Genomic DNA, 26294 nt, shown 5'->3' on the forward strand with positions numbered 1-26294 from the left:
GGCTCCCACTCCTAAGCGTCCATGTCAGGGGCAGAGAGTGTGCGCTGCCCTTCAGCTTGGCTAAATAGGGAGCCCGCCTAGGCTATCACACAGCCAGACCAGGGCCCAGACTCAGGACTCCTGGGTTCTTTTCCTGCCTCTCTGTCAGCCCAGACAGGTGACCTCCTGCCCCTCCCCAGCTCTGCCCCATTCTCGGGAACATTCCTCAGCACTACCAGGCCCATCCCAACCAGAGCCTGGTGGGCAGCAGGTCCCCCTGGGCACAGCAGGGTGCAGGGCCAACACCTACGGGCTCATGACGACTGGAGACAGTCCCCCGGGGGTGGAGCACAGGCATGCACAGCAGCACCAGCACTCGCAAATCTCACTTGGGCTTATAAATGACGCATCACACAGGGCAGCCAAGGGGGCTCAGAGAGCAGCTGCCGGAGCTCCTGCCCTAACCCAGCCTCTTGGGGCCCCCCACCCACACTGCGGCTTCAGGGGGCAGAGGCAAGGGGCGCCCAGGACCTGCAGCTCGCTGGTCACCTAGCACCACGCCAAGAGCAGCTCCTGATGCCCGCAAGCAGGGCCCCCTGGCTCGGCCCTGAGCACTCGAGTGAAGATGAAGCAGTGAGGGGGGCTGCCCTGCTCGCATGCCGGCCTCCTCTCTCTGCATCCCGGTGAGGGTCAGGCACTGGCCAGGGGCCACTGTACCTCCTCGAAACAGGCAGTACTGAGGCAGCCCATCCCCCACGCCTGCTGTGCTCACAGGTGTTGGAGCCCCACCAACATCCGCCTGACCCCTGAGATCAGCTCCACTCAGTTCTCCCATTGCTGGTGGAACTTGCCCTCCTGCTGTGTCCCAGCCCTGGCGACCAGCCTCACCCTAGGCACCACGAGCTGGTGTCCCCAGCAAAGTCAGACCATCCCAGCCCATCCACCACCCTCAGCCAGGCTCCCCATGCTGCCCCCTGGTGGGCATGTTGGTGCCTGCTCATACACTTCCCCCAAGCCTGGGGGGACTGCAGCCGGCACCCCTCATGCCCCTGCCTCTCCTTGGAAACCCTGCCCGGTGTCCCAGCTGCCCCGCACAGTCCATGTCCCGCTCAGAACCGAGCCAGGCCAGATCTGGTCCTGCGACCTATGCCACAGCCCTATGCACGCTGCACAGCAGCTCAGTCACCGTCTCACATCCCCCTCCGCTGTGCAGGGCTCGCTCTCGGCAGACACAGCTCAGGCCACCTGGCGCACATTGGCCTCCAGGGGCGTCAGCAGAGGCTCCCCTGCATCCCCCACCCCCATCTGCTGTAAACCACTGGCAAACACAGAACCAGGCCACGCCCCTCCTGCTAGAGCAGAACGGACGTGGCCAATCCAACAGGGTCTGGGGAGGGAACGGCTCACCAATGGGGCACACTGGGTCCCCAACAGGCCCCAGATCTCTGCAGTCACAGCTCCTGGGCCAGGAGCCCCTGCCACAAGGCCTCAGGACGAAGGGACAGGGCTGGGGGAGTGACCGGCCCAGGCCTGGCTCTGGCCAAGCACAGCCAGTGGCAGCTATAGCGGGACACAGTGAACAAGGCGAGTCTAGACACTGCGCTGACGTCATCACCAGGGTCTCCTCCGGCGACCTGGGAACTGTGTAATTCAATTACAGCCAGGCCCAGCAACCTTCCCAGCCAGGAACGGGGAGGAGAAAGTGGCTTTGTCTTAATTAGGGTGGGTTTAAGAGCCGATTTCCTGCAACTCGGCACGCTGCCACCCTCCTCCCCCCGGCTAGCCAGCCCCAGACTCCCAGCCACGGATGGACGCGGGGGAGGGGAAGTCAGCAAAAGGGGCTCGCTTTCCAGGGGAGTCCCAGCCGCTTCACAGCCAGCCCAGCGGGGACCAGAAATGCAGCAGGGAGCGCTCTCCCCTTTGTGGCATGAGGGCGCTGGGCCAGAAGCGCTGCCTTCCTGGACAGCGCAGGGGAGAGTCCCTGAGCACACAGGGACTTTTAAGTAACAGCCGCAGGTGCTTTGCACCCCCAAAGCTCTGTTGTCTTGACCAGACTCCAACTTGGGTCGGTCCAGTCCCCCTGGATCATTCACTTCCTGTCTTAAACTGCTGGGCAGCATTGCCGTGGGCTATATTGCCGCCTTCAGAGGTGGCTGCATTTCAGTGTGGACAAAGTGATTCTCCGTACCAGGCGGAAAAGTACAGTGGCCAGGGATTCTTTGGTATGGAGGAGCCCCTCTGGCTTGAGCGACTCTGATAAATTTTGGTTAGTCTCTAAGGTGCCACAAATCCTCCTGTTCTTTTTGCGGATACAGACTAACACGGCTGCTGCTCTGCAACCTGTGCAGGCAGATCGCTGCTACCTGTGCATGCCACATCCCCTTTGCCTAGAGCCCAGGCACAGCCCCTGCATTCACAGGCCGGACAGGTCGCGTCACAAACTCTCATCTGAGGATTTCTTCTGACCAGCCCAACACTGGGCTGAGCATGCATCTGGGGGCAGGGAGCCAGTCCTGAGTCCCCACCCCCTTGCCTGCTCAGCTCAGAGCTGCTCCTTTTGGGTCAGACAGCCTGTGCCACAAACTCCGTGCCCCCAGCTTCTCCCTGACCTGAGCAGAGAGTGCAGGGGGCTATAAGCCAGAAGCCAAGTGAGGGGAGTGGAGCAGGATCCTCCAAACAGGCCCAATCTGGCCCTGGATCCCAGTGGCCAGAGACTCCCGCAGCCCCTAGCATTTCACCAACTCCCCAGGTGGCTCTGGCTGGCTTGTTCCCCAAGCTCACTGGTCACCCTGCCTGCAGCACAGCTGCCTGCCCATTTCAGCACAGCTGATCCCAGTTTACTTGCAATTCAGGGAAAGAGCAACTTCCCAACTCTGGGCCGGCCCCCACAGTCCCCGGCCATGCCTGGGGAGCGCTCCCGCCCTCCACGGCCCCAGGATCGCTCAGAGTCTGCCACGTCCTCTAAGCGAGCGAGGATCTTGGCCCTACCAGCTAACCCAGCCAAGCAGGGCACAACTCCCCACAGATCCCACCTCACTCCATGGGACAGCATGGCTGAACCCATCAGCATTCTTTGTGGGGGCACTGCCTCCAGTCTGCCACACGGAGAGCACACCTGGGGCTGTCTAGCAAGACCTCTGCCCTTCGAACCCCCGCAGTGCTGGCTGCAGAGCCCAACAGAGAGGCTACGGGAGCTCACACTCTCCCAGAGGACATGATCGGAGTGGGGGGGGGGAAGGGAGCTTGGGTTGGGAGCCCTCCAGCCATGCTGCTTTACGGACCCTGCTGCTGTCCCCAGAGCCAGTTGTACCCAGCAGCAGGGGAACAGAGGCTCAGAGCCCACTCAGGAGCAACCAGAGCATTCAGCAGTTGGGAACACAGCCAGCCCTAGCGCAGCGCTCGCTTTACGGCTCCCCAGGGTTGCCACGCCAAAGGCTCCCACCCAAGGGCTACAGCCGCAGAGGAGCAGAGGTCACATGTGTCCAACCAGCGCCCCAGGGACAGACGGGGGTGGGAGCCAATAGACATTCCCCTAGGTAGGGCTGCTAGCCCCTTGGGAGACAATGACCTAAAACCCCTCGGTCATCTACCCAGGTATTACTTTCCCCGCTGCTGTGTCTGGCTGGCTGCTGCCCTCTACCCCAGAGGTGGCTGTGTTTCAGCAGTGCTGCACTCCTACCTGGACTGGGACTGTGTGGGTCTCTGGTCAAAGAGAGGCACAGTCAGGTATGGTAGACACAGGACCATCCCTATGTTACATCTGTTCTGATGAGCAATGTTGACCAGCTTCAAGGGGAGGGCGGTGCTTCAGTAGGACTTACTTTATTTCTTAGTCTGCCTGCAGTGTCAGTGTGCGCACACACAGGGAGATCCCCCATTCCCGCTGGGTGCGCCGTACTCGTGGAGGGCAGGTAGTCAATGGGGAGCGACAGGTGGGAAGAAAGGAGCCCTGATGCCTGCACAACATTTTCCTAACTAGGGCAGCAGGGAGGTTGGCACCAGCCAGGAGAACCAGGGCAGACCCTATTAGAACCCTGGGAGGTGGGCGAGCACAAGTCCACCTACTTCTAAAGGCCCCTCTCCTAGCCTTGTGAGAGGGACCACTGGACCCAGGAACCAACTGAAGATGGGGGACAACTAATGAACAACAGGGTCAGGAGTGAAGGTCACAGGTTCAAAAACTAGGGATCCAGAGGGGGACACCAAGCAGAGAACCCAGGACAGCGCCCACTGCTCCTCAAAGCTGTCTAGGGAGCCAGCAGCAGACGCTGCCCAGAGGAACCATGCCCAGATGCATGAGACAAGGGAGGAGCAGAAATAGGCAGGTGACTGGCCCTGCACCAAGGGCACAGACCCATCAGAGAGAAATACCAGGATTCTGCTGGCTGGAGCTGAAGGTTATTTGTGGACAGATAGGCGGGGAAGGCAGCTGGGAGCTAATGGGACTGAGTCACTGGCTGCCCCGGCTGGCCGGAGAGCCCAGCCCCAGGGCTCAGACAGGGCCATCCCTTTGTCTGGCAGGTTTCATGACGGCTGCGTGCACTGGGGGAGGCTCGGGGGCTGGCACCTCTGCTTCAGGGGCCAATTCCAGCACAAACAGGGGTTTGTTCTGCCTAAGCCACTAAAGACCTCAGTACTGAAGGGAAGAGGCTTCCCAATGCAGGCCTGCTCCCCCGGTCACCACAGGCTAGGGAGAGACATCCCCCATCCCCTATCCAGGCCTGCCCTCATGGCTGCAAAGAAACCCTTCCGAACACAGCACAAGCGTGACCACAGCAGGGACACCTGCCAATACCCCAAAACAACTCACAGATGTGTTGACCTGAAGCCTAATGATATCACTTTGAAGAGCAGAGCCTGCTGCCACAGCAGTCAATAGCAAAGTCCCATTGACTTCCCTGGCAGCAGGACCTGGCCCTGCATTTCAGTATCTACATTAATTGTTTCACTGCTAACCACAGTGGTGGGAGCAGGTGGCTAACATGCTCATCCTGCAATTCCAAGGGGCCCAAACCCTCCAGCCAAGCCTCTCCAGGCAGTGTGGGGATCGCGCTACAAACCCCCAGCAGCCCCAAGCACCCAGCTCCCAAGCCTGCACGGGCAGTTCGGTGCCACTGCGCAAGCTCAAGGCAAGAACCACTCTCTGCCCCTTCCCTTCCCGGAGCCACTCCCACAGCACCTGCCATTTCTCTGGGCTGCCGAAAACCATCAGCCGCGCTCAGCTTCCAGCTCAGCGGGGCAGAGACGGGGCCTTGGAGACAAACCTCCGCCCAGAGACCTGCCTACCGACAGCGAGCCCCCCCGACAGCATGCAGACAGACACACTCCCCACCCCTCAGCAACATGGTCCCCAGTGCACAAACCCTCCACCCCCACATAACATGCACCCAGAACTCCTCCCCTGTCAGCTCAGACCCCCGCAGCAGCGCTGCATAACCACATGAGGAGCGTCCTGGACGTGCTGTCGCTAGGGGCAGTCTGAGGACACAGCACACACCTGGGCCCCCCAACTGGAATTCAACCCTCTCCCCTCTTAGCTGCAGGATCTTTCATACCAACCCCGAGGATCACCGTCACAGCTCACCAAAAGTATGGCCCAGCACAGCGCCCCCTAGCACCACCCTGGGATGGGGCACCCCTCTGCACCATCGTGGGCTCCCCAGGAGGTTTTCTGGCCAAGCACCAGCCAGCTCCAACCCCCAGAGCCCAGGTGAAGCGGGAGCTCCAGGCCCCATCCTCACCCACCATACCCGGGGACCAGAGAGCGAGGACATCCCCAGGCAGTTAGGGGAGCAGGTGCTGCCAGTGGCCCCTCACCCTGGTGCTGGGCCTCCCCACAGAGCTGCCCATGAGTTTGAGTGGAAAAGGCTGCGTGTGCCAGACACCCCCAAGGCTGGCCCTGCCCTCTCCTGCACACATCACATCTGCTGCCCTCAGTGCGGGTGTCCCTGGTGGATGCAGGCAGAGAAGTGCTCTGGAAATCCCTGGGCAGGGGTGCACTCCCCACCTCTGTCCTCACAGTGGGGACACTCCAGCCCAGGGAGAGCGGCCCCAGCTTCAGCTCAGGGATGACTCACAGCTCTGAGCACCCAGCTCCAGGAGACCTTGGCCCCAGCCCCCACAAACAGATCCAGTCTCCCTCACTCCTCAGCACAGCCGTGCCCTAGGCCTGCTCCCGCTGGCTTCGTACACATCTGGAGAACAGTGGCTGAACAGTGGCGAATAGTTTTACTGGAAACCAGTAACCAGCCAGAGCTGCCAGGCACATCTGCCCATGCTGGACGGGGCCACCCATCACTCCTGGTATAGGCTGACAGCCCCCCAGATGCCCCTCCCGAGAACCTTTCGTCACTGTCAGCAGGTGCAATCACTCCAAGCCAGCACGGCTCTGGCCTTCAGCCTGGCCTCCCCATCCCCCCCCCCGGGACCCTAGCACTAGGGGAGGCAGTACGGGCAGACATAGCATGGAGACCAGCATCATTGCAGCCCCTCGATGCTCCCCAGCACAGACCCCTGTGTGCCAGCACCCCCAGGACCCACCCTCCGCCAACAGGAGTGCAAAGAGCAAAGGCTGGGCAGAGGTGGGACAGCACTGGTCACGCAGCATGGGACACAATGGAGCCAGCTAGGATCTATGCCTAGCTCCAGCCCCGACGCAGGGAGCGAGGGCTGGCTCTGCCCGGGGAGCTGCCAGGAAGCAGCAGTTCCAGCAAAGCCCTGAGCTGCTCTGGAGGATCCTGCACCAGCAGAGAGCCGCAAAGAAACTGTATCCTTTCAGCCCGCAGGGTGGCACTTCCTCGCAGACATGATGAGGGCCAACAGCACCGCACCAAGGCTGAACGCTGGGCAAGGGACAGGCCTGGGCGAGGGCTAAGCCCCCAGCATCGCAGAGGACTGGCACCAGCCCAGCAGAGCTGCCCAAGGCTCCTACGGACAGGACAGCCTGCACTGATGGAGCAGAGCACCTGGTGTTACACTCACCATGGACCGCTCACAAGCAGGCCTTTGGAGTGGAGCCCGGACCTGGAGCGTGGAGCTGCAGGTTTTTGCCTGGAGCTGGAGTGGAGCCGGAGCACAGAAAATCTTGACTGGTCTACTGCTCCAGGTTTTTTTTCCCCCCATTTTCAATCCAAAATGAATTATATTTAGCAAGAAAGTCCTAAAGGTGCCAAAAAGTTTCAGATTGTATAACAACTGATATTAACATCTACTTTACCACTTTACACAATATGTCACAGTTATTCTCACATCAGCCGAAATCAAGATTTAAAGTACAGATACAAAATTACAAAGGTTTTTGGAGATATGTTTTATTAAAGAATCAGATAATTATCAGACATCCGGCAACACTGCAGACTGCTCCCACCCTTGTGTCAAGGTTAGGGGAGTACGTACTCGCGTAGATTAGTTAGATAGATTAGTATGTGTTGATACTTCTTTTGTAAGGGTTGATCAACGAGATGTGCTGAGTGCTGCGATTATGGAAAAGTGTGACGCAAGACGCAACATTTAAGATATCACAAACAGGTATATTGCAAAATAAATAATGTTTTTGTTTATTGATATATTAAGATATCGCAAGAGATATTAACCACTTAAGCTCGTTTCTCACACGGGCTCCCGTTACCATTTGTTCATTTGTACATGCTCCCGTATCACTCTGGAAGACTTATTTTATATGTCATCTGTTCAACGGTCTTTGGTAGCGTTGTTTGTAATTTTAAATTTATTGAAAAAGTCGCGTGCAGCAGGCAAATAAATATACAATAAACGTTTTTGCATAAATTAGGAGTGATTTTTGTGATATATCCAGAGTGATTGGAAAATGTCCAACAAAACTTTGGGGGTGAATGCTTCGATCATTTTAAGAAAAAACGTTTCTGTGAACAGGTGTCCTAAAATTCTTCCTAAGGGCGCTACAGTCCCTTCAAGGAGATGTTGAAAAGTTAATTTCTGATTAATATCTCAAAAACGCTTTAATATAAAGTAATAAAATTATGTCCGTGTCTTAGCATTAGTATGTGCTACCATATTACATTATCCAAAATTATTTAAACCATAGGCGTCCCGAACTGGCGGTGGGTCACTTTTTTTTTCATATTTCAACAAAGGCTTGTCGTCGACTGCCCCTGGCTACAAGTGGTAATATGTTCCATAATAAGTTAATAATTTTGGTTATTTATTATTACATTTAATATTTATAGTTCCAAAGTTGAAAAATAAGTAATAAGTAAAATTGTTTGTATCATTCTAAGCATCTAAGCAGATTAAAATTTCTAAACAGTTTTCTCAGAAACGGTTAATTATACAAAATAAATTAAGAGTACCATTTAAATGCATGTTTTAGCATTAAATCATATGCCAGGGTCGTATCTGTTAAATAGTCAAAGATGTAAAAAATATTAAATAAAATTAGCCCAGTCCCCCAAGTTCACGACACCTGTAATTTAAATAATTTTATTTGAATGATGTTGTATGATAGAACATTGGAAATAAACTTTAACGGGAAAGCAGATTCAAATTGCAAGCACAGTCCTTTTAGTAAAGAGAGCAAATTTTCAGAAATATGTTTATAATGTTTCCAGCCTGATGAAGGAAAAACATATTTCTGAAAATTTGCTCTCTTTACTAAAAGGACTGTGCTTGCAATTTGAATCCGCTTTCCCGTTAAAGTTTATTTTCAACCTTGTAATGTGTAGCCTTGTTACTTCCCAACAATTAATGTTGTAGAACAGCGATAGCACATACTAACGCTATGGCACATACCAAATTTTATTGATACATCTATATTAAAGCATTTTTGAGATATTAATTAAAACTTTGGAAAATATTTTGAATATTTTTACCGCCAAATTTCATAAGAAAAACTTGCAATTTATAAATAAAAATCTATATTAGTTATGTATATTAAAAATACTTTACTTCATTAAAACTGAAAGAAACATGTTAAAATATTAAAATATACTTTAATAATAATTTTGTGTAAAAAGAAAATGCAATCATTTTTGTCCAGAAAATCCAAAATAAATTCAAAGTACCTTAAGTGGTTAAGATACCACAAGCAGGTACATTATAAAAAAAATGTAATGCTTTTCGTTCATTGCTTTTCAAAGATCATAACAAGAAACATTTGGCTGCAGTAGCAGCACAAGAAGATTTGGCCATGGCTTCAACAAAAAAACCAAATCTGCCCCCCATGATTGATAGTCGATTTACAGAAAAGGATCTCAACGACGTCTTTACTTTTGAATTTGAAAAGCAAAGAAGAAATTGGCAACGTGCAAGGTTGAAAAGGAAGTGAATGGCGAGCTCAAACCATGTAGCTTTAAGACAAGTGAAGCAAGTGCTATGAAAAGTCTCAACCTCTGGCGGCATGTAAAACGTAACCATCCTGAAAACTATGCGGCTCTGGTTACCAAAAAGGACCAGGAAGATGAGGCAAAACAGAAAGCTGACGCAGCTAAACAACGTTCATCTAGCTCTTTGAAAAGTCCTGGAGAAAAGATTTTTTGCAGCGCTTCATCTGAAAAGAAACCCAAAATTGAGCAAACAAAACTTGACTCATATTTGAAGTCCTCAAAAGGTTACAGTCACCCTGGATGCCAGTACTTTCCATGAAGGGCTGATGGAAATGGCTTGCTTGAGTTCAACACCACTCACTACCTTCAGGCTAAAGAACAAAGGATTCCAAAAAATTGCAGGTGAAATGGGTCGGCAGCTTGGCATTTCGACGGGGCACGATGCGGTTCGTCATTTAGTTGTCAGCACCGCTGAGTCTGGTCGCGAAGAGCTCAAGAAAGCTTTGGAGCAAAAATTGTGCTACCTGAAAATGGATGCAGCAACCCATGGAAACAGAAATTTCCTTGCAATCAGTGCTCAGTACTATGAAGAAGGAAAAGATAAAGCTGTGGTAAAAACCTTGGACATAATCGACACTGAAGGGCGTCGCAATTCTTTGTACATGAAAACTCAAGTAAAAGCTATTTTAGAAAAATTTGCGATCAGTGAAATGCAAGTGCTGAGCATCTGCATTGACAATGTAGCAAACATGACGTGTGCCATCAAAAATTTAAGCGAGGACAACGAAACCATTTCTACCTCTGAGAACAGGGATGTGGACAGAACTGAAGCTATTTTGCCTGATGAAGGAACTAAAGGAATGGATGAAATCGAGCTCAACATGGTTGCTGCTGCGCAATGGGTTAATGACCCTAGCCTTATACTTCCAACACAGCGTCATGAGGACGACTCAAAAGTCCAACTGATGAGGTGTGGTATTCACACTCCTCAGTTGGCAATCTGGGATGGACTGAACAAAGAACATGCGAAGAAATTTCTGGCAAAAATTCGACAAGTCGTTGTCAAGTATTCAAAGTGTTCTGCTTGATCTACATGTTTAACTCAATCATTGGATACTGTGCCTCGCTGGGGTACAACATTTGCAATGATTGATCGGCTTCTCGTTTTTCAATCTTACTGTGAACAAGTGGCTGCTGCTGGAACAAGAAAACTGAAGTTAACAAAAGTTGAATGGGACGAAGTGAAGAACCTGCGAGACTTCTTGGCAAAGCCAAACCAAACAATCATGAATCTTCAAGCTGTTGACAGAATCCAGCGAGAAACTGCTGAATTGGAATTCATTTGCAAATTGGATACTATTAATTTGGGCTTAAATAGAGACTGGGAGTGGCTAAGTCATTATGCAAGGTAGCCTATTTCCCCTTGTTTTTTCCTCCCCCCCCCCCCCCGACGTTCTGGTTAAACTTGGATAGTGGTCAGTTTGGATGAGCTATTGCCAGCAGGAGAGTGAGTTTATGTGTGTGTGTGTGTTCCCCGCGGGGGGCGGGGGGGTGAGAAAGCCTGGATCTGTGCTGGAAATGGCCCACCTTGATTACCATGCACATTGTAGGGAGAGTGGTCACTTTGGATGAGCTATTACCAGCAGGAGAGTGAGTTTGTGTGTGGGGCGGGTGGAGGGTGAGAACACCTGGATTTGTGCTGGAAATGGCCCAACTTGATGATCACTTTAGATAAGCTATTACCAGCGGGACAGTGGGGTTGGAGGAGGTATTGTTTCATGGTCTCTATGTGTATATAATGTCTTCTGCAGTTTCCACGGCATGCATCCGATGAAGTGAGCTGTAGCTCACGAAAGCTCATGCTCAAATAAATTGGTTAGTCTCTAAGGTGCCACAAGTACTCCTTTTCTTTTTGCGAATACAGACTAACACGGCTGTTACTCTGCAAGCTGTTGATGTAACCCTGGAAGTTTTAATGAAGGAATGGCGAAAACTGTCAAAATTCTTGAAAGAAAATGGTGGACAAATTGCAGAAGGAATTCTATCCTACATGCAGAAACATGAAGAGAAGCTTTTTGACAATATTCATTTCCTTGCTGGAGTTTATGTTGACCCATGGTATTGGATTCTTCTTACCTCTAGGGAAATAGCAAAGGCAAAGGAAGGGCTCCTTGATATTGCTCGACGACTCCAAAAACAAAATCTATTGCTACATTTGAAGTCGGCACAAGAGGTTGAACAAAAACAAAACACAACAAAAGGTGTCATCAACAATCGAATTTGCAGTTTCAGAAAGTTCACATCCTTCAGAAATAGCAGGCTGTTCTCAAACTTCCGTCTCCACTCTGAACTTGTTCGAGCGTCCATCCCAGAGACATCTTCAACCATCACCGGGAAATGGAGATAGTTCAAGCACCAATTCTTCAGAAGATGACGCCTTTGAAAAGGAATTGGAGAAACAAGAAAGACGCCGGCGAGTTTCTGCGATTCATAATTGTAATGAAGCATTATTCAAGAGAAACTTTCGGGAAGATTGTGAGGCGATGGAGTCTATTGGTAGGCTAAAAGTTAAGTCTGTTTTTGAGGACTTTCATAGCTACCCACACCACACTCAGGCTGCCTGTAGAATTGCTTCGAACATGCCAACTCAAGCTAGTGTAGAGTGACTGTTTTTGGCTTTAAAGTTAATTTTAAATGATTTGCAGCAGGCTATGAATTGATTGATTGCTGCAATAATTTTTTACAGAATGAATTATTAATCATTCTAGTTTGTATAACTGTTGAAGACATTTAAATTGTTTTAAAAGTCTGAATAAAAATGTTTTTTCAAAATTACAGTATGCACTTTTTTTATTTAGTTAAAAATTCATTTGAGTAGGAGCGGAGCTGGAGCAGTCACTATTGGTGCTGGAGCGGAACTGGAGTGGAGCAATTCAAAACTTTGATTGCTCCAAATCCCTGCTCACAAGCCACCTTCAGCTCTTCTAAGGGGGCTCATTTAATAATGGGGTCCTGCACCAGGCAAGCAGGGCCCAGAAGAGACAGACACCCCCCTGACATTGGGATGGAAGGTGCTGACCCTGAGCCTGGTTTTTGCACCGTCCAGCACGACCTCTTTTAGAATGAAGAGAGTATCTCCAGTCAGAGAACAGCCCACCTCAGGGCTGGGCCTCAAGGGATCTGAGTTCAGTCCCTGGTTCAGCCACACAGACTTCCTGAGAGGTCACTTTGCCACTCCGTGCCTCAGTTTCCCACCTGGAACAAGGGGATCATGCACAGCAGTGTTGGGGGGACTCATTAGTGGCTGCCAGGCACTCAGATACTGCAGTGACAAGCCATAGACTGTGCCCCTGCTGCTGGACAAATGCAACCTGAATAGACCCCACCACTTTGGGGCAAAGCTTCCCATCCCCGCCGACCCCTAGGAATGTTGCTGAAGTACCTATGGCCACATGCCCCCTCTGTACCAGAACGTCACACAGCTCCCTTCACTGGGGCACGTTAGGAACACTGGGGAGCCCCACCCCACCCCAGAGCAGTGCAAAGAGGCATCACCACCGTCCAGGGCTCATGCAGCACAGCAGGAGCCAGGCCAGCGCCACCCCACAGCTCCGAACAGCCTGGGCTTGGGGGGAGCCAGGGCGCCTGCAGGGAATTCTCCCCTGAATACACAGTGCTGTAACAAATGCCCTTTGTTCACCAGCACTAAGCCACGCGCAGCAAGAACAGCCAGGCTCTAGGTAGGGCAGAGGTTTCCTGCACTGACCTTCCACCTCCTGCTCAAGTGCTGCTCCTAGGTCAGAAATAATAATGAGATTTGTCCACAGCACAAAGACAAACAGTTTGAAATGAATGGCAGCCTGTGCACAGGAAACGCCGGGGAAGTTGAATGTCAGGATTGAGGGGCACCAGCAGAGCTGTGTGTGTGGAGAGCCCAGGGCTGGGACAGCAGGGGGCATGGGTCAGGACTGAGAGGCACCGGCAGAACTCAGGGGGAAGCCCAAGGCTGGGATAGCAGGGGCTGCAGGTCGGGACTGAGGGGCACCAGCAGAGCTGTCTGTGGGGAGTCACAGGACCAGGACACAGCCTAGACAGGCAGATGTGAGCATGCTGGAGCTGAGAGACTTCTGGGACCAGACTCAAGGGCCCTGCTTCTAACTCAGGTGGGCTGAGGAGACAATCACCGGCCGAGATGATCAGCACAAGCAGCCGACATGCCCGGGATCCTTCTCCAGCAACTATCCTAGAGGGAGCAGCATCTGTGCAGGACGTGCAGCCAGCACATCAGCCCAGAGCCCTGCCCACTCCCACAGGGCCAAGATCCCGGGCCAACTGCCAGCCCATCGCAGCTGCTAGTGCATCCCACAGCAGGAGGGCTCAGGGGAGACATGGAGGATGCATCCTGCTCTGGCAGCCAGGAGACCCCAGGTCAACACACCCCACCTGAGCTCAAAGCAGCCCCTCTGAACAAGGCAACAGCTTCCTAGGGGAGGAGATGGGTCCCACTCTCCAGAGTGCAGCCAGGCCAACCCTGTGGCAGGGTGGATGCTGAATTTGGACCTGAGCTGCCTGCAGGCTGGGATCACACATGCACACCCCTCGGCATGCAAACTTCCTTCCTCCCCGAAGGCCTCTGGCTCTCATTACCAGCAAGACGGAGGGAAAGTGTAACCAGAGCCGGAGGCAGCTGGGAGAGGCTCCTCTGGCAGTCAATGCTGATCACTCACCCAGCCAGCGTAGGGGGACATCACACTGGCTCTGGTTAACCGCGCATAGCTAGGGTGCCCGCAGCTGGGTTACAGGCCACAGGGCCACGGCCACGCTGCCAGAGGAGAGGGCCATGGAGCTGGGGGGGACCAGTAATCTCCATCACACCAGAAGCGGGGGCAGGGGGAAGGGGGTGCAGCAGCAACATACTGGCCCAGGAGCCTTGGATCACTCCCATGTGAACATGAACATGAACATGTGAACATCTCTCCACAGGTATCGTTGCGGAGAGTGGACCAGATGATATGTCTGGGGCGAGAAAGCAGAAGGAGACTCCGCTGGTTGGAAGGCATGAGATGCGCTGTCCTGAGGTTGGGGGTTCCACGACCACCACCCCCAAGAGGAGAAGGCGGGTGGTGGTGGTCGGGGACTCTCTCCTCCGGGGGACTGAGTCATCTATCTGCCGCCCTGACCGGGAAAACCGAGAAGTCTGCTGCTTGCCAGGGGCTAAGATTCGTGATGTGACGGAGAGACTGCCGAGACTCATCAAGCCCTCGGATCGCTACCCCTTCCTGCTTCTCCACGTGGGCACCAATGATACTGCCAAGAATGACCTTGAGCGGATCACTGCGGACTATGTGGCTCTAGGAAGAAGAATAAAGGAGTTGGAGGCGCAAGTGGTGTTCTCGTCCATCCTCCCCGTGGAAGGAAAAGGCCTAGGTAGGGAGCGTCGAATCGTGGAAGTCAACGAATGGCTACGCAGATGGTGTCGGAGAGAAGGCTTTGGTTTCTTTGACCATGGGATGGTGTTCCATGAAGGAGGAGTGCTGGGTAGAGACGGGCTCCATCTTACGAAGAGAGGGAAGAGCATCTTTGCCAGCAGGCTGGCTAACCTAGTGAGGAGGGCTTTAAACTAGGTTCACCGGGGGAAGGAGACCAAAGCCCTGAGGTAAGTGGGAAAGCGGGATACCGGGAGGAAGCACAGGCAGGAATGTCTGTGAGGGGAGGGCTCCTGCCTCATACTGGCAATGAGGGGCGATCAACAGGTTATCTCAAGTGCTTATATACAAATGCACAAAGCCTTGGAAACAAGCAGGGAGAACTGGAGGTCCTGGTGATGTCAAGGAACTATGACGTGATCGGAATAACAGAGACTTGGTGGGATAACTCATATGACTGGAGTACTGTCATGGATGGTTATAAACTGTTCAGGAAGGACAGGCAGGGCAGAAAAGGTGGGGGAGTAGCACTGTATGTAAGGGAGCAGTATGACTGCTCAGAGCTCCGGTACGAAACTGCAGAAAAACCTGAGTGTCTCTGGATTAAGTTTAGAAGTGTGTGCAACAAGAGTGATGTAGTGGTGGGAGTCTGCTATAGACCACCGGACCAGGGGGATGAGGTGGATGAGGCTTTCTTCCGGCAGCTCACGGAAGCTACTAGATCGCATGCCCTGATTCTCATGGGTGACTTTAATTTTCCTGATATCTGCTGGGAGAGCAATACAGCGGTGCATAGACAATCCAGGAAGTTTTTGGAAAGCGTAGGGGACAATTTCCTGGCGCAAGTGCTAGAGGAGCCAACTAGGGGGGGTGCTTTTCTTGACCTGCTGCTCACAAACCGGGTAGAATTAGTGGGGGAAGCAAAAGTGGATGGGAATCTGGGAGGCAGTGACCATGAGTTGGTTGAGTTCAGGATCCTGACGCAGGGAAGAAAGGTAAGCAGCAGGATACGGACCCTGGACTTCAGGAAAGCAGACTTCGACTCCCTCAGGGAACGGATGGCCAGGATCCCCTGGGGGACTAACTTGAAGGGGAAAGGAGTCCAGGAGAGCTGGCTGTATTTCAAGGAATCCCTGTTGAGGTTACAGGGACAAACCATCCCGATGAGTCGAAAGAATAGTAAATATGGCAGGCGACCAACTTGGCTTAATGGTGAAATCCTAGCGGATCTTAAACATAAAAAAGAAGCTTACAAGAAGTGGAAGGTTGGACATATGACCAGGGAAGAGTATAAAAATATTGCTCGGGCATGTAGGAATGTTATCAGGAGGGCCAAATCGCACCTGGAGCTGCAGCTAGCCAGAGATGTCAAGAGTAACAAGAAGGGTTTCTTCAGGTATGTTGGCAACAAGAAGAAAGCCAAGGAATGTGTGGGCCCCTTACTGAATGAGGGAGGCAACCTAGTGACAGAGGATGTGGAAAAAGCTAATGTACTCAATGCTTTTTTTGCCTCTGTCTTCACTAACAAGGTCAGCTCTCAGACTGCTGCGCTGGGCATCACAAAATGCGGAAGAGATGGCCAGCCCTCTGTGGAGATAGAGGCGGTTAGGGACTATTTAGAAAAGCTGGACATGCACAAGTCCATGGGGCCGGACGAGTTGCATCCGAGAGTGCTGAAGGAATTGGCGGCTGTGATTGCAGAGCCACTGGCCATTATCTTTGAAAACTCGTGGCGAACCGGGGAAGTCCCGGATGACTGGAAAAAGGCTAATGTAGTGCCAATCTTTAAAAAAGGGAAGAAGGAAGATCCTGGGAACTACAGGCCAGTCAGCCTCACCTCAGTCCCTGGAAAAATCATGGAGCAGGTCCTCAAAGAATCAATCCTGAAGCACTTGCATGAGAGGAAAGTGATCAGGAACAGCCAGCATGGATTCACCAAGGGAAGGTCATGCCTGACTAATCTAATCGCCTTTTATGATGAGATTACTGGTTCTGTGGATGAAGGGAAAGCAGTGGATGTATTGTTTCTTGACTTTAGCAAAGCTTTTGACACGGTCTCCCATAGTATTCTTGTCACCAAGTTAAGGAAGTATGGGCTGGATGAATGCACTATAAGGTGGGTAGAAAGCTGGCTAGATTGTCGGGCTCAACGGGTAGTGATCGGTGGCTCCATGTCTAGTTGGCAGCCGGTATCAAGTGGAGTACCCCAAGGGTCGGTCCTGGGGCCGGTTTTATTCAATATCTTCATAAATGATCTGGAGGATGGTGTGGATTGCACTCTCAGCAAATTTGCGGATGATACTAAACTGGGAGGAGTGGTAGATACGCTGGAGGGGAGGGATAGGATACAGAAGGACCTAGACCAATTGGAAGATTGGGCCAAAAGGAATCTGATGAGGTTCAATAAGGATAAGTGCAGGGTCCTGCACTTAGGACGGAAGAACCCAATGCACAGCTACAGACTAGGGACCGAATGGCTAGGCAGCAGTTCTGCAGAAAAGGACCTAGGGGTGACAGTGGACGAGAAGCTGGATATGAGTCAGCAGTGTGCCCTTGTTGCCAAGAAGGCCAATGGCATTTTGGGATGTATAAGTAGGGGCATAGCGAGCAGATCGAGGGATGTGATCGTTCCCCTCTATTCGACATTGGTGAGGCCTCATCTGGAGTACTGTGTCCAGTTTTGGGCCCCACACTTCAAGAAGGATGTGGATAAATTGGAGAGAGTCCAGCGAAGGGCAACAAAAATGATTAGGGGACTGGAACACATGAGTTATGAGGAGAGGCTGAGGGAGCTGGGATTGTTTAGCCTGCAGAAGAGAAGAATGAGGGGGGATTTGATAGCTGCTTTCAACTACCTGAAAGGGGGTTCCAAAGAGGATGGCTCTAGACTGTTCTCAATGGTAGCAGATGACAGAACGAGGAGTAATGGTCTCAAGTTGCAGTGGGGGAGGTTTAGATTGGATATTAGGAAAAACTTTTTCACTAAGAGGGTGGTGAAACACTGGAATGCGTTACCTAGGGAGGTGGTAGAATCTCCTTCCTTAGAGGTTTTTAAGGTCAGGCTTGACAAAGCCCTGGCTGGGATGATTTAACTGGGAATTGGTCCTGCTTTGAGCAGGGGGTTGGACTAGATGACCTTCTGGGGTCCCTTCCAACCCTGATATTCTATGATTCTATGAGCGGCCTCCTCCCACTAAACCACTACCAGCATCTGCAGGGGCTCTGAGGAGCTGCCCTGGCCCTCACTACTGCCAGTCACTCCTGTGTTCCCACTGCCCCCTGACTTGGGAACTCAGAGAGAGGGCAATGACCCGCTGTTCAACACAGCCATGGGGAGAGCAGAGGCTGGGCTCCAGCAAGGTGTACCCCTGTCCCGCATACATTTCAGACCTCATAAATGCTGGGGGAAGAAGAATGGCCTGGCTTTGGAAGGACCCTAAGAAACTCCCACTCTTTCCGGCTGCTGCAAGACACCCAGAAACCCAGAGTCCTATATCAAGCACATGGCTCCCTATGACCTGCAGGCACCCATGTGATTCGCCCCCAGCCCTGCCCACAGGACCCCTTCGAGTTCTGGGAGCCTCACAGGACGACGAGCCCCTTGGGAACCCAAGCCCCATGCTGCCTGTACCTGCCAGGGCTCTGGCTAGCAACCCTTGGGTCTGCAATACAGAAATGCGAGAACCACAGGGCAGGCCACGTCCTAGCCAATAAGAACAGGAGGACTTGTGGCACCTTAGAGACTAACCAATTTATTTGAGCATAAGCTTTTGTGAGCTACAGCTCACTTCATCGGATGCATACTGTGGAAAATACAATGGGGAGATTTTATATACACAGAGAACATGAAACAATGGGTGTTGGGCCATTTCCAGCATAAATCCAGATTAACACCCATTATTTCATGGTTTGTATGTATAAGAACATCTTCTGTATTTTCCACAGTATGCATCTGATGAAGTGAGCTGTAGCTCACGAAAGTTCATGCTCAAATAAATTGGTTAGTCTCTAAGGTGCCACAAGTACTCCTTTTCTTTTTGCGAATACAGACTAACACAGCTGTTACTCTGATTCCTAGCCAATGAGGCTCTGAAGAAAGGGCCCACAGCCCTGCACCCCGTGGGTCAGGGCTCAGAGCATAGATCTTCTCATTGGTCAAACACTGGAAGCCCAGGTCTGGGGAGCGGACACACGGGATGAAAACCTGGCAGAACCCCGAGCCCGTAGAGCTCACCCTGGGCTCCACACAACATTAATTTTACAGTCTACTTCCAGTCAGAGCTGAATTTCACACTCAATCCAGTTGTTAGCTGCTGGGGACCCCACCTGAGAAAGTCCCCTTTGCAAGGCCGCTGGCAAGAACAGCTGCTGTCGCACCCAGGGCAGTGAACATGGCCAGCGAGACACCAGGGCCAAGGCTGCTGGAGAACAGGCAGCAGCTGCCTGGAGCCCGGGGGCCCATCCATGCCTGCAGGAATGCTGTGCCACCTGGAGGAGTTTAACATGGCCTGTGGCTAATGCACTGTTAACACAGCCCAGCAGCTGGAGTGGAGGGGCCGCACCATGGTCAGCAGGGAGGTTTCTCGCCCCACTTCAGCTCCCAGAGGCAGTGCCAGCGGATGCTTCCCCAGCTAAGTGCACGATGGAAGCTCTTGCCCTTCCTCGGAACAGTGGGGCTGGCTGGCCCTTGTCCTGTCTCTTTAGGGCAGCTCCCGCAAGGATGAGGGTAAGAGCAGCAAGGACACGGCCTAGTGCAGCCCACTGTGAACTAGAATGATATTCAGAACCACTACAGCCCCCTCCCAACCCCAGCCCTGCTCACGGGTCCCAGGCGTGTGCCAGTGTGTGCCAAAATCCTGCCAGACTGTCCCCTGGCACCACATCGGTCAGCCAACGAGAGAGGGGCAAGCTCCTTCTCTACCCCACACACAGGCCAGGGGGACCATGCTGTTAGCCTCAACCTGGGGCAAGAGGAATGGGTAACCCCTTGGGAGAGGCCAGGCCACAGCCTAACAGATCTCACAGGTAGGAATGTTTTCCTGAGACCCAGACAAACCATTCCCTTTTTTCAACTTTGTGCCATTCCCCGTCACACCCTCTAGCCCAGACCAGTCACCTACCCTCTTTGGGGATTTCACTTTTCAGATGCTTGTCCGCGTTCAGCTTCCTGCCGCGGCCAACCCAGCTTAGGAGGCACTTAGGTAGCTCAGCATCCACGCTGGGGCATTTTCCACCCCCAACTCTCAGATCAACCCCTCTAGCCTCTTCTGTCCCTCTGCTCTCAACTCCCCCTCCCGCATCTTCAGCCCAGACACCCCTGACACATGCATTCTAGACAGCACGGCCACCGCTTGAACCTATCCACCCTGCTCCCTTTCACACCCCTGGGGAACTGTACTTAAACAACCTGACCTGCACTACAGCCTTATGCATTTTTAAATAGTAATAAAGAAAGCTCAAGTGTCAGCCAGCTGGAACGGCTATTAGCAGGTTTGGCTATTTCCATTGCAAGGGTGGAAAGCCAGCCCAGCCCTGAATGGGAAATTAACAAAGTCATGTGTCCACAGCTCCAGGAGCAGCATTTGGGGTTTATTTAACCTCCTTTTCAGCACCCTTTACATAAGTTTCCACTCTGATCAGAGGCAGCTTCTCATTGCAATCTGCATGGAACTAATGGTGAGGAACCACGGGGCCAGATTCCTAAATTTAAACTTTCCTTTAAAAAAAAGAAAGAAAGCTGCTGGCCTGTCTGATAGCCAAAGTCCCATTCCACATGTGAGCTGAGCAGAACCAGATGCAGTGCTATCTTCCTGAGTCTGCAGACACCCCCATTGCTTCTGCAGCACCTCACAGCTTTGCCACATTTGCAGTGATGTTAACAAGATGTTGGTCAGTTTCACAGCTGCTGTTCACAGCCACCTGGGATGATCAATGTTATGCTGAAGCAGCGGATTGCGAAAGGCATAATGGAGTTCATGGATTTGAAGGCCTGAAGGGACCACTGTGATCATCAAGTCTGTGTTTAAGACAAACCAGAAAATTCCCCATCATAATCCCTCTTAAGAAAACACCCAGTCTTGATTTAAAACTTGTCAGGGATGGAGAATCCACCACAGCACTTGGTACATTGTTCCACTAGTTAATCACTTTCACCGTTACAAAATTAGACCTTATTTCCAGTCTGGATTTCTCTAGCTTCAATTTACAGCCATTAGATCATGTTAGACCTTCCTCTGCCAGACTGAAAAGCCCCTTATTAAATATCTGTGCCCCATGTAGGTACCTGTAGACTGTGATCAGCTCCCCCTTAATCTTCTTTGTTAAGCTACATTGATTGAGCTCCTTGCGTCTCGCACTATAAGGCAGGTTTTCTAATCCTTGAATCATTCTCATGGCTCTTCTCTGACCCCCTCTAATTTAACTGGAATTGTGGGCACCAGAAGTGGCCACAGTTCCAGCAGGCTTTGCACCAGTGCCAAATACAGGGGTGCAATAACGTCCCTGCTCCTAATTGAGATTCCTGTTTATGCATCCAAGGATCACATTAGGCCTTTTGACCACAGCATCACATTGGGAACTCACATTCAGCCAATTATCCACCCCACGCCCACATCTTTTTCAGAATCAAAAGTTAGGCACATGGAGAGGAAGACCCACAATAATGGAGAATGGGGTGAGGGGGTGATTAACAGAGACCCCTGCTCCCTCCAAGCAGCTAAGATCTAGAGGAGGAAAAGAGAGAGTCCCTTCTCCACTGCAGCACCTAAAGCAGCTCAGCTTCAAACACGGACTAGCCAGAGGTGCTCATTAAAGGACAGAGCTCCCAAGCAACAACCAGAGATCAGTTCCTCATTCCTAGCACTGGTGGCAGGGAGCAGTCCCCATCCACCTCACTGTGGCCTTCTGCATCCACTCCTGTGCTCTTACCCCTTGCCTCTGGTAAACTGTCCAAGCTCCAGTAGACTGCATGAGACAGCCATTGGCACCCATCTCCATCCCTTCCAATGGCTCGCAGAGGACGGAGAGGAGGGGTTAGTCTCTTTTAGTTCTTCCTCATCCCGTGCCAGACACACACTGCTCCCAGCGCAGGGGAGAGCAGCTGCAGCTTGTTTTAAAATCCATCGCTCACCCAAATTCTGGCCTTGACAGGAGCTCAGACCTGGGTCTTCAAGGCGCCCACCCCACCCCCTGCTCCTTTCTTCCCTCAAAGGAGAAAACACTTTTGGTTCTGATTTTTTTTGCCTTATTAACAGGGAGCAAAGCGCAGCCTGGTGTCACACGCTGCTCCAGCACTTCACTCGGGCTCCTGCCTACTCAACCCCAGGAAACCTTCCACCAACCCCAGTGTCCCTAGCCCTCCAGCCAGCCCTTCCCGCTCTGCAGAGCCCCTGGCCCAGCTCTCCGGAGCGGGACGAGCTGAGCCAGGGACAGACACGGGGGGTGGCCAGAAGCCAGCCTGCAGTGTGTCCTGGCTAGGGGCTGCCACAGCCAGCCTAGGGGGATGGGAAGCGGCGCACGGCTTCTGAAGGGTGACGAGTCTCTTCCCCACTCCCCCAGAGCACAGACCCAGCGTAGAGGGTCTGCCTGGCCCATCCCCAACGCCGGGGGCTCCTGCCTGCAGTACAGCGCCTCCCCGGGCGCCCGGACTGGGCTGCTCCCTGCGCCGCCAACACTGCAGCGAGTGGGGAGCAGCCTCCAGCCCTTTCCGGGCCGCCCCCAGCCCCGGCTGCCTGGAGACCCGCCTCCAGCGCAGAGCGGGCCGGCTCCGCTTCCCTCCTTCCCGGCCTGTCTGATCGCCCCGGGGGCCACGAACGTCCCAAGCCTCCTCCCCTGCGTGTGCGTGTCCCCAGCCCCGGCCAAGCTCCCTGCGCCCTCCTGCCTGGAGCTCGGTCCCGCGCTCCCGGGCCGGCCAGGGCACCCCGCGGCGCCTCCGGCAAACAAAGCGGGGCAGGGGCCGCGGCTCCCGTCGCAACCAGCTTCCAGCCCATCGCGGTGGGACCCCCCGCCCGCTGCCGAGCCGCTTTTCCGCCCCCCGGACAAAAGTTTCCAGCAAGGCGCGGCCCGGCCCCGGCTCCCTCCAGCAGGACGAGGCGGCCCCGGCGCCTCTCGGGCTCAGAGCGCCTCCTGCTGGCCGCGCCCCGGCCGCCTCTTACCTTGGAGACGATGAGGGGCTCCCCGTGCTCCAGCCCCCCCTTGAGGGTGAAGCCCCAGGGCGCGCCCCCCTGCAGCTGCACGTGCACGTACTGGAAGGAGACCAACCGGCTCTCGGTGCGCTCCTCCGGCGGCTCCATGGCCGCTAGCGCCGCGACCCCCCGCGCCACATCCCCCGGCCAGCTCGGGCTCCCGCGGCAGGAGGAGGAAATGACACGGAGCAGCCAGCAGCGTGACGGAGGCGGGGGCCGAGCGGGGGCTGGGGCAGCCCCGGGGGCCGGCCAATGAGGCGCGGCCGGGGTGGGGCGCGGGGCTGGCTCCGGCCTCAGTGTTACACTCTCCGCTTGCGGGCGTGGGCTGGGGTATGTATTTACATTGGGAGCTTGAGCACCCGTGTGCATGGCCATGTGTGCATGTGGCTATATGTACCTGGGTACGTGGGTACCTCCTTATGCACACTGAGGTGTGTGGGTACGGATGTCTAGAGATGTATACTGAAGGATGCATGTGTGTCTGCACATCCTCACGTGTGTTTGTATGTAGGTACCCTTGTGCATGTGTGTGTAAATCAGCCTTGCACAACTCATGAAACATTAACAGCTCAGGTTTCAGAGTGGTACCTTGTTAGTCTGTACCAGCAAAAACAACGAGGAGTCCTTGTGGCACCTTGGAGACTATCAAATTTATTTGGGCATAAGCTTTTGTGGGGTAGAACCCACTTCATCAGATGCATGCAGTGGAAAATACAGTAGCAGGTATATATATCAGATTGGTAGATGTGCAGGTGAACGAGCCCCTGATGGTGTGGCTGATGTGGTTAGGTCCTATGATGGTGTCCCTTGACAGCTCAGATGCCTAATCCCTGTGTCCCGCCTTTCTAAGGAGAACTGGTCATAACCAGAAAGCCACTGATATTTTACTCATCCCTCAGAACAATTCCTATCCTTCTTCAGTGCCCCATGGGTTGCACCCAGCCTTGCAAGGAAAGAGCCTGCTACCCAGTTAGGGACACTTGGCATGTACCTATAATGCTGTGCCCAGGTGATTAGAAGTTTGACAGGTGACTGTGTGTACCCCCCTTGGTGATATATGTGTGTGGATATATAGGAATGCCTGTAGGTATGTGCTTGGAAAACCAATCTCTGCTTCGTACACAGTCCAGTCTCCACCTCTGGGAAGCAGGCTCAGTCATTGTTCAGTGACTAGGGCAGGCAGGGGCAAGAGACCTGGAGGTGGCTAATCCTGGCTCTGCCACTGACTTGCTGTGTGCCCTTGGGTGAGTTATATCACCTTTGTGTCCCGGTTTTCTTCCCCACATCTCATTAGATTGCAAACGCTGCGGGGCAGCGCCTGTCTCTGGCCAGGAGTAATGTCCTAGCCCCAGGGAGAGCTTCAGTGAGGCAAGATTCCTCCACATGTGCCTGCAGTGCCTCGCACAATGGAGCCCTCATCCTGATTAGGGTCTAGTCTAAGTGCTACTAGAATGCAAATAATGACTCAGTCCCAGCTGCCTGCACGGTTTCGCAAAGGCATGTTCACCGTCTCGCTCAGAACGTCCTGCATGCGCATGTCCCAGCTGGTCACGAGCACGGAGTGTAACAGAAACACCTCATCTGCAGGCTGCTATTCTGCAGTGGTATTTTAAACATGGCCCTTACCCAGCATTACAAGGTATTTTTGCTTCTTGGTCAATTTTTAATTGGTGAGTTTCAAAAACAAATCCTGATTGGAGAAGGAAATGAACCTGCCCAAAGGGGAGGGGGAGCAGTATAGCCCTAGATCCCCCCAGACTGGCCATGCTGCACCAAACCTCCTTCATGGTCCTCTGATCTTGGGCCAGCCAGTATAAGTTAGCTACTCACATACCCAGCCCCCATTCCCATAGTATCTGAGCCCTCCCTACCACCAAGGAGTTAATCTCCCACACCCCTGTGAAGTGAAACAGGGCCATTGTCTCCACTGTACAGCTAGGTGATTTGCCCACAGGCACACAAGGTGCCTGTGGCAGCACGGAGCCGATCCCAGGTCGCTCAACTCACAGACAAGGGCTCTAACCACTGGACCATCCTTCCTCTCTGACATTAGTGCTGCCTCAGGGGCTAATGACCTTATGCTGTTGCCATAGCTACTGGGGCCTGGACTTTCTGCAATTTCTTTTCAATGAAGGTTATCATTTTTGTGAGCTAGGATCAGATGTGCCCCTGAACGAGCCACCCTGAAAATCACTGGGCTGTCCCGCCCGGCTCCCCTTGCAGTTTAACTCCCTGCTGCTGGCTGCACAGTGCTTCACTTCATCCCTGCCTGGCGTCGCTCTCAGGACACACCAAGCAATTGCCTCATCCCCGGGCCATCAGGGCATCTGGAGCAGACTGAAAACTTTCCACGCTCCCACCCGAGGTGGAGTGAATCCACTTTGCCCTGGGCAACAGACTGCAAAGGAGCCAGGGGGGTGAACCACACAGTAGCAAAGCTGCCATGGGCTCTCTGGGGATGTGCTGGCCCCTTCCCTGGGGTGGAGTGGGATGGGGGGGAACCCCTCCAAGCCAGCAATCATCTCACTCTCTCCAGAGCACCTGCCGAGCACGGGATCCTAGCACGTGGCTCTGCTTTGGCTTCAGGCCTGAGTGACTGGCAGGCAGGAAAGCTCCCACAGTGCCCGTAGCCTTTCCCAAAGGCAGAGGGAGACGAGGGAGCAGGGAAAGTGCGGTAACGTTTTCAAGGTGGCACATTCAGGGGCACATCTGATCTTAACTTCAGTTCAATACCCAGGGGGATCCCGGCACAAGGGAGACATCATCATCTTGAGCACACTCCATGCCTGCCCCGGAATTATTTACTTCCAGTCCCTCTGAGATGGTTGATCCTCCTGCCAGCATCCTTCGTGGTCACATTAGCAGGGGGTTGGTCAACTGAAAGCCAACAGATCCCTGCCCTTACCTCACTGAGACGCATACCCAGCAGGGGAAGAGCAGCGCTGAGGGGCCAATCATCAATGGTTTGAGCATTGGCCTGCTAAACCCAGGGTTGTGAGTTCAATCCTTGAGGGGGTCATTTAGGGATTGGGGCAAAAACTGGGGATTGGTCCTGCTTTGAGTAGGGGTTGGACTAGATGATCTCCTGAGGTCCCTTCCAACCCTGATATTCTATGGGAAAGCCACGGTGGCAGGATGTAGCAGGTGCACCTGCACTAGGTGAATTGGGATCAAGCCACATCCTCTAGCTGGCAGACCACACCCCCAGGGCACAGAGTGCCAACTCACCATGCTGTACACTAGCACAGGAACACGGCCAATGATGTTTTGGACACACTGAAGATCCATCTCCGTCTCTTGGCTCTGACAGTGGCAAATGCTAGGCCCTTAGCAGAAGCTGGAAAAGCCTGTGATCAATCTTCAGGATCAAAATTCCTTCCTGAGCCCATCAGAGGATCAGGGCATGC

The 26294-nt window shown here is 53.0% G+C and overlaps 1 protein-coding gene and 1 long non-coding RNA gene across 2 annotated transcripts in view; both read right to left on the reverse strand.

The window, feature by feature from the left end:
* SHROOM4 (shroom family member 4) overlaps positions 1-23094 on the reverse strand; it is a 61758-nt gene extending 38664 nt beyond the window's left edge. The window contains exon 1 of the mRNA XM_073360588.2: positions 22858-23094. Coding sequence (XP_073216689.2) covers positions 22858-22995 — 138 coding nt within the window. The 5' untranslated portion in view covers positions 22996-23094. The remainder of the gene's footprint in view (positions 1-22857) is intronic.
* Positions 20273-22851, reverse strand: LOC140917528 (uncharacterized). Its single transcript, XR_012160880.2, has 2 exons — positions 21632-22851; positions 20273-20720 (listed from the first exon to the last, which is right to left on the reverse strand). It is a non-coding gene; the product is annotated as an uncharacterized LOC140917528 (long non-coding RNA).
* Positions 23095-26294: the final 3200 nt, after the last annotated feature.

The sequence above is a fragment of the Lepidochelys kempii genome, chromosome 9 (assembly GCF_965140285.1).
Source record: "Lepidochelys kempii isolate rLepKem1 chromosome 9, rLepKem1.hap1, whole genome shotgun sequence".
Classification (NCBI taxonomy): Eukaryota; Metazoa; Chordata; order Testudines; family Cheloniidae; genus Lepidochelys; species Lepidochelys kempii.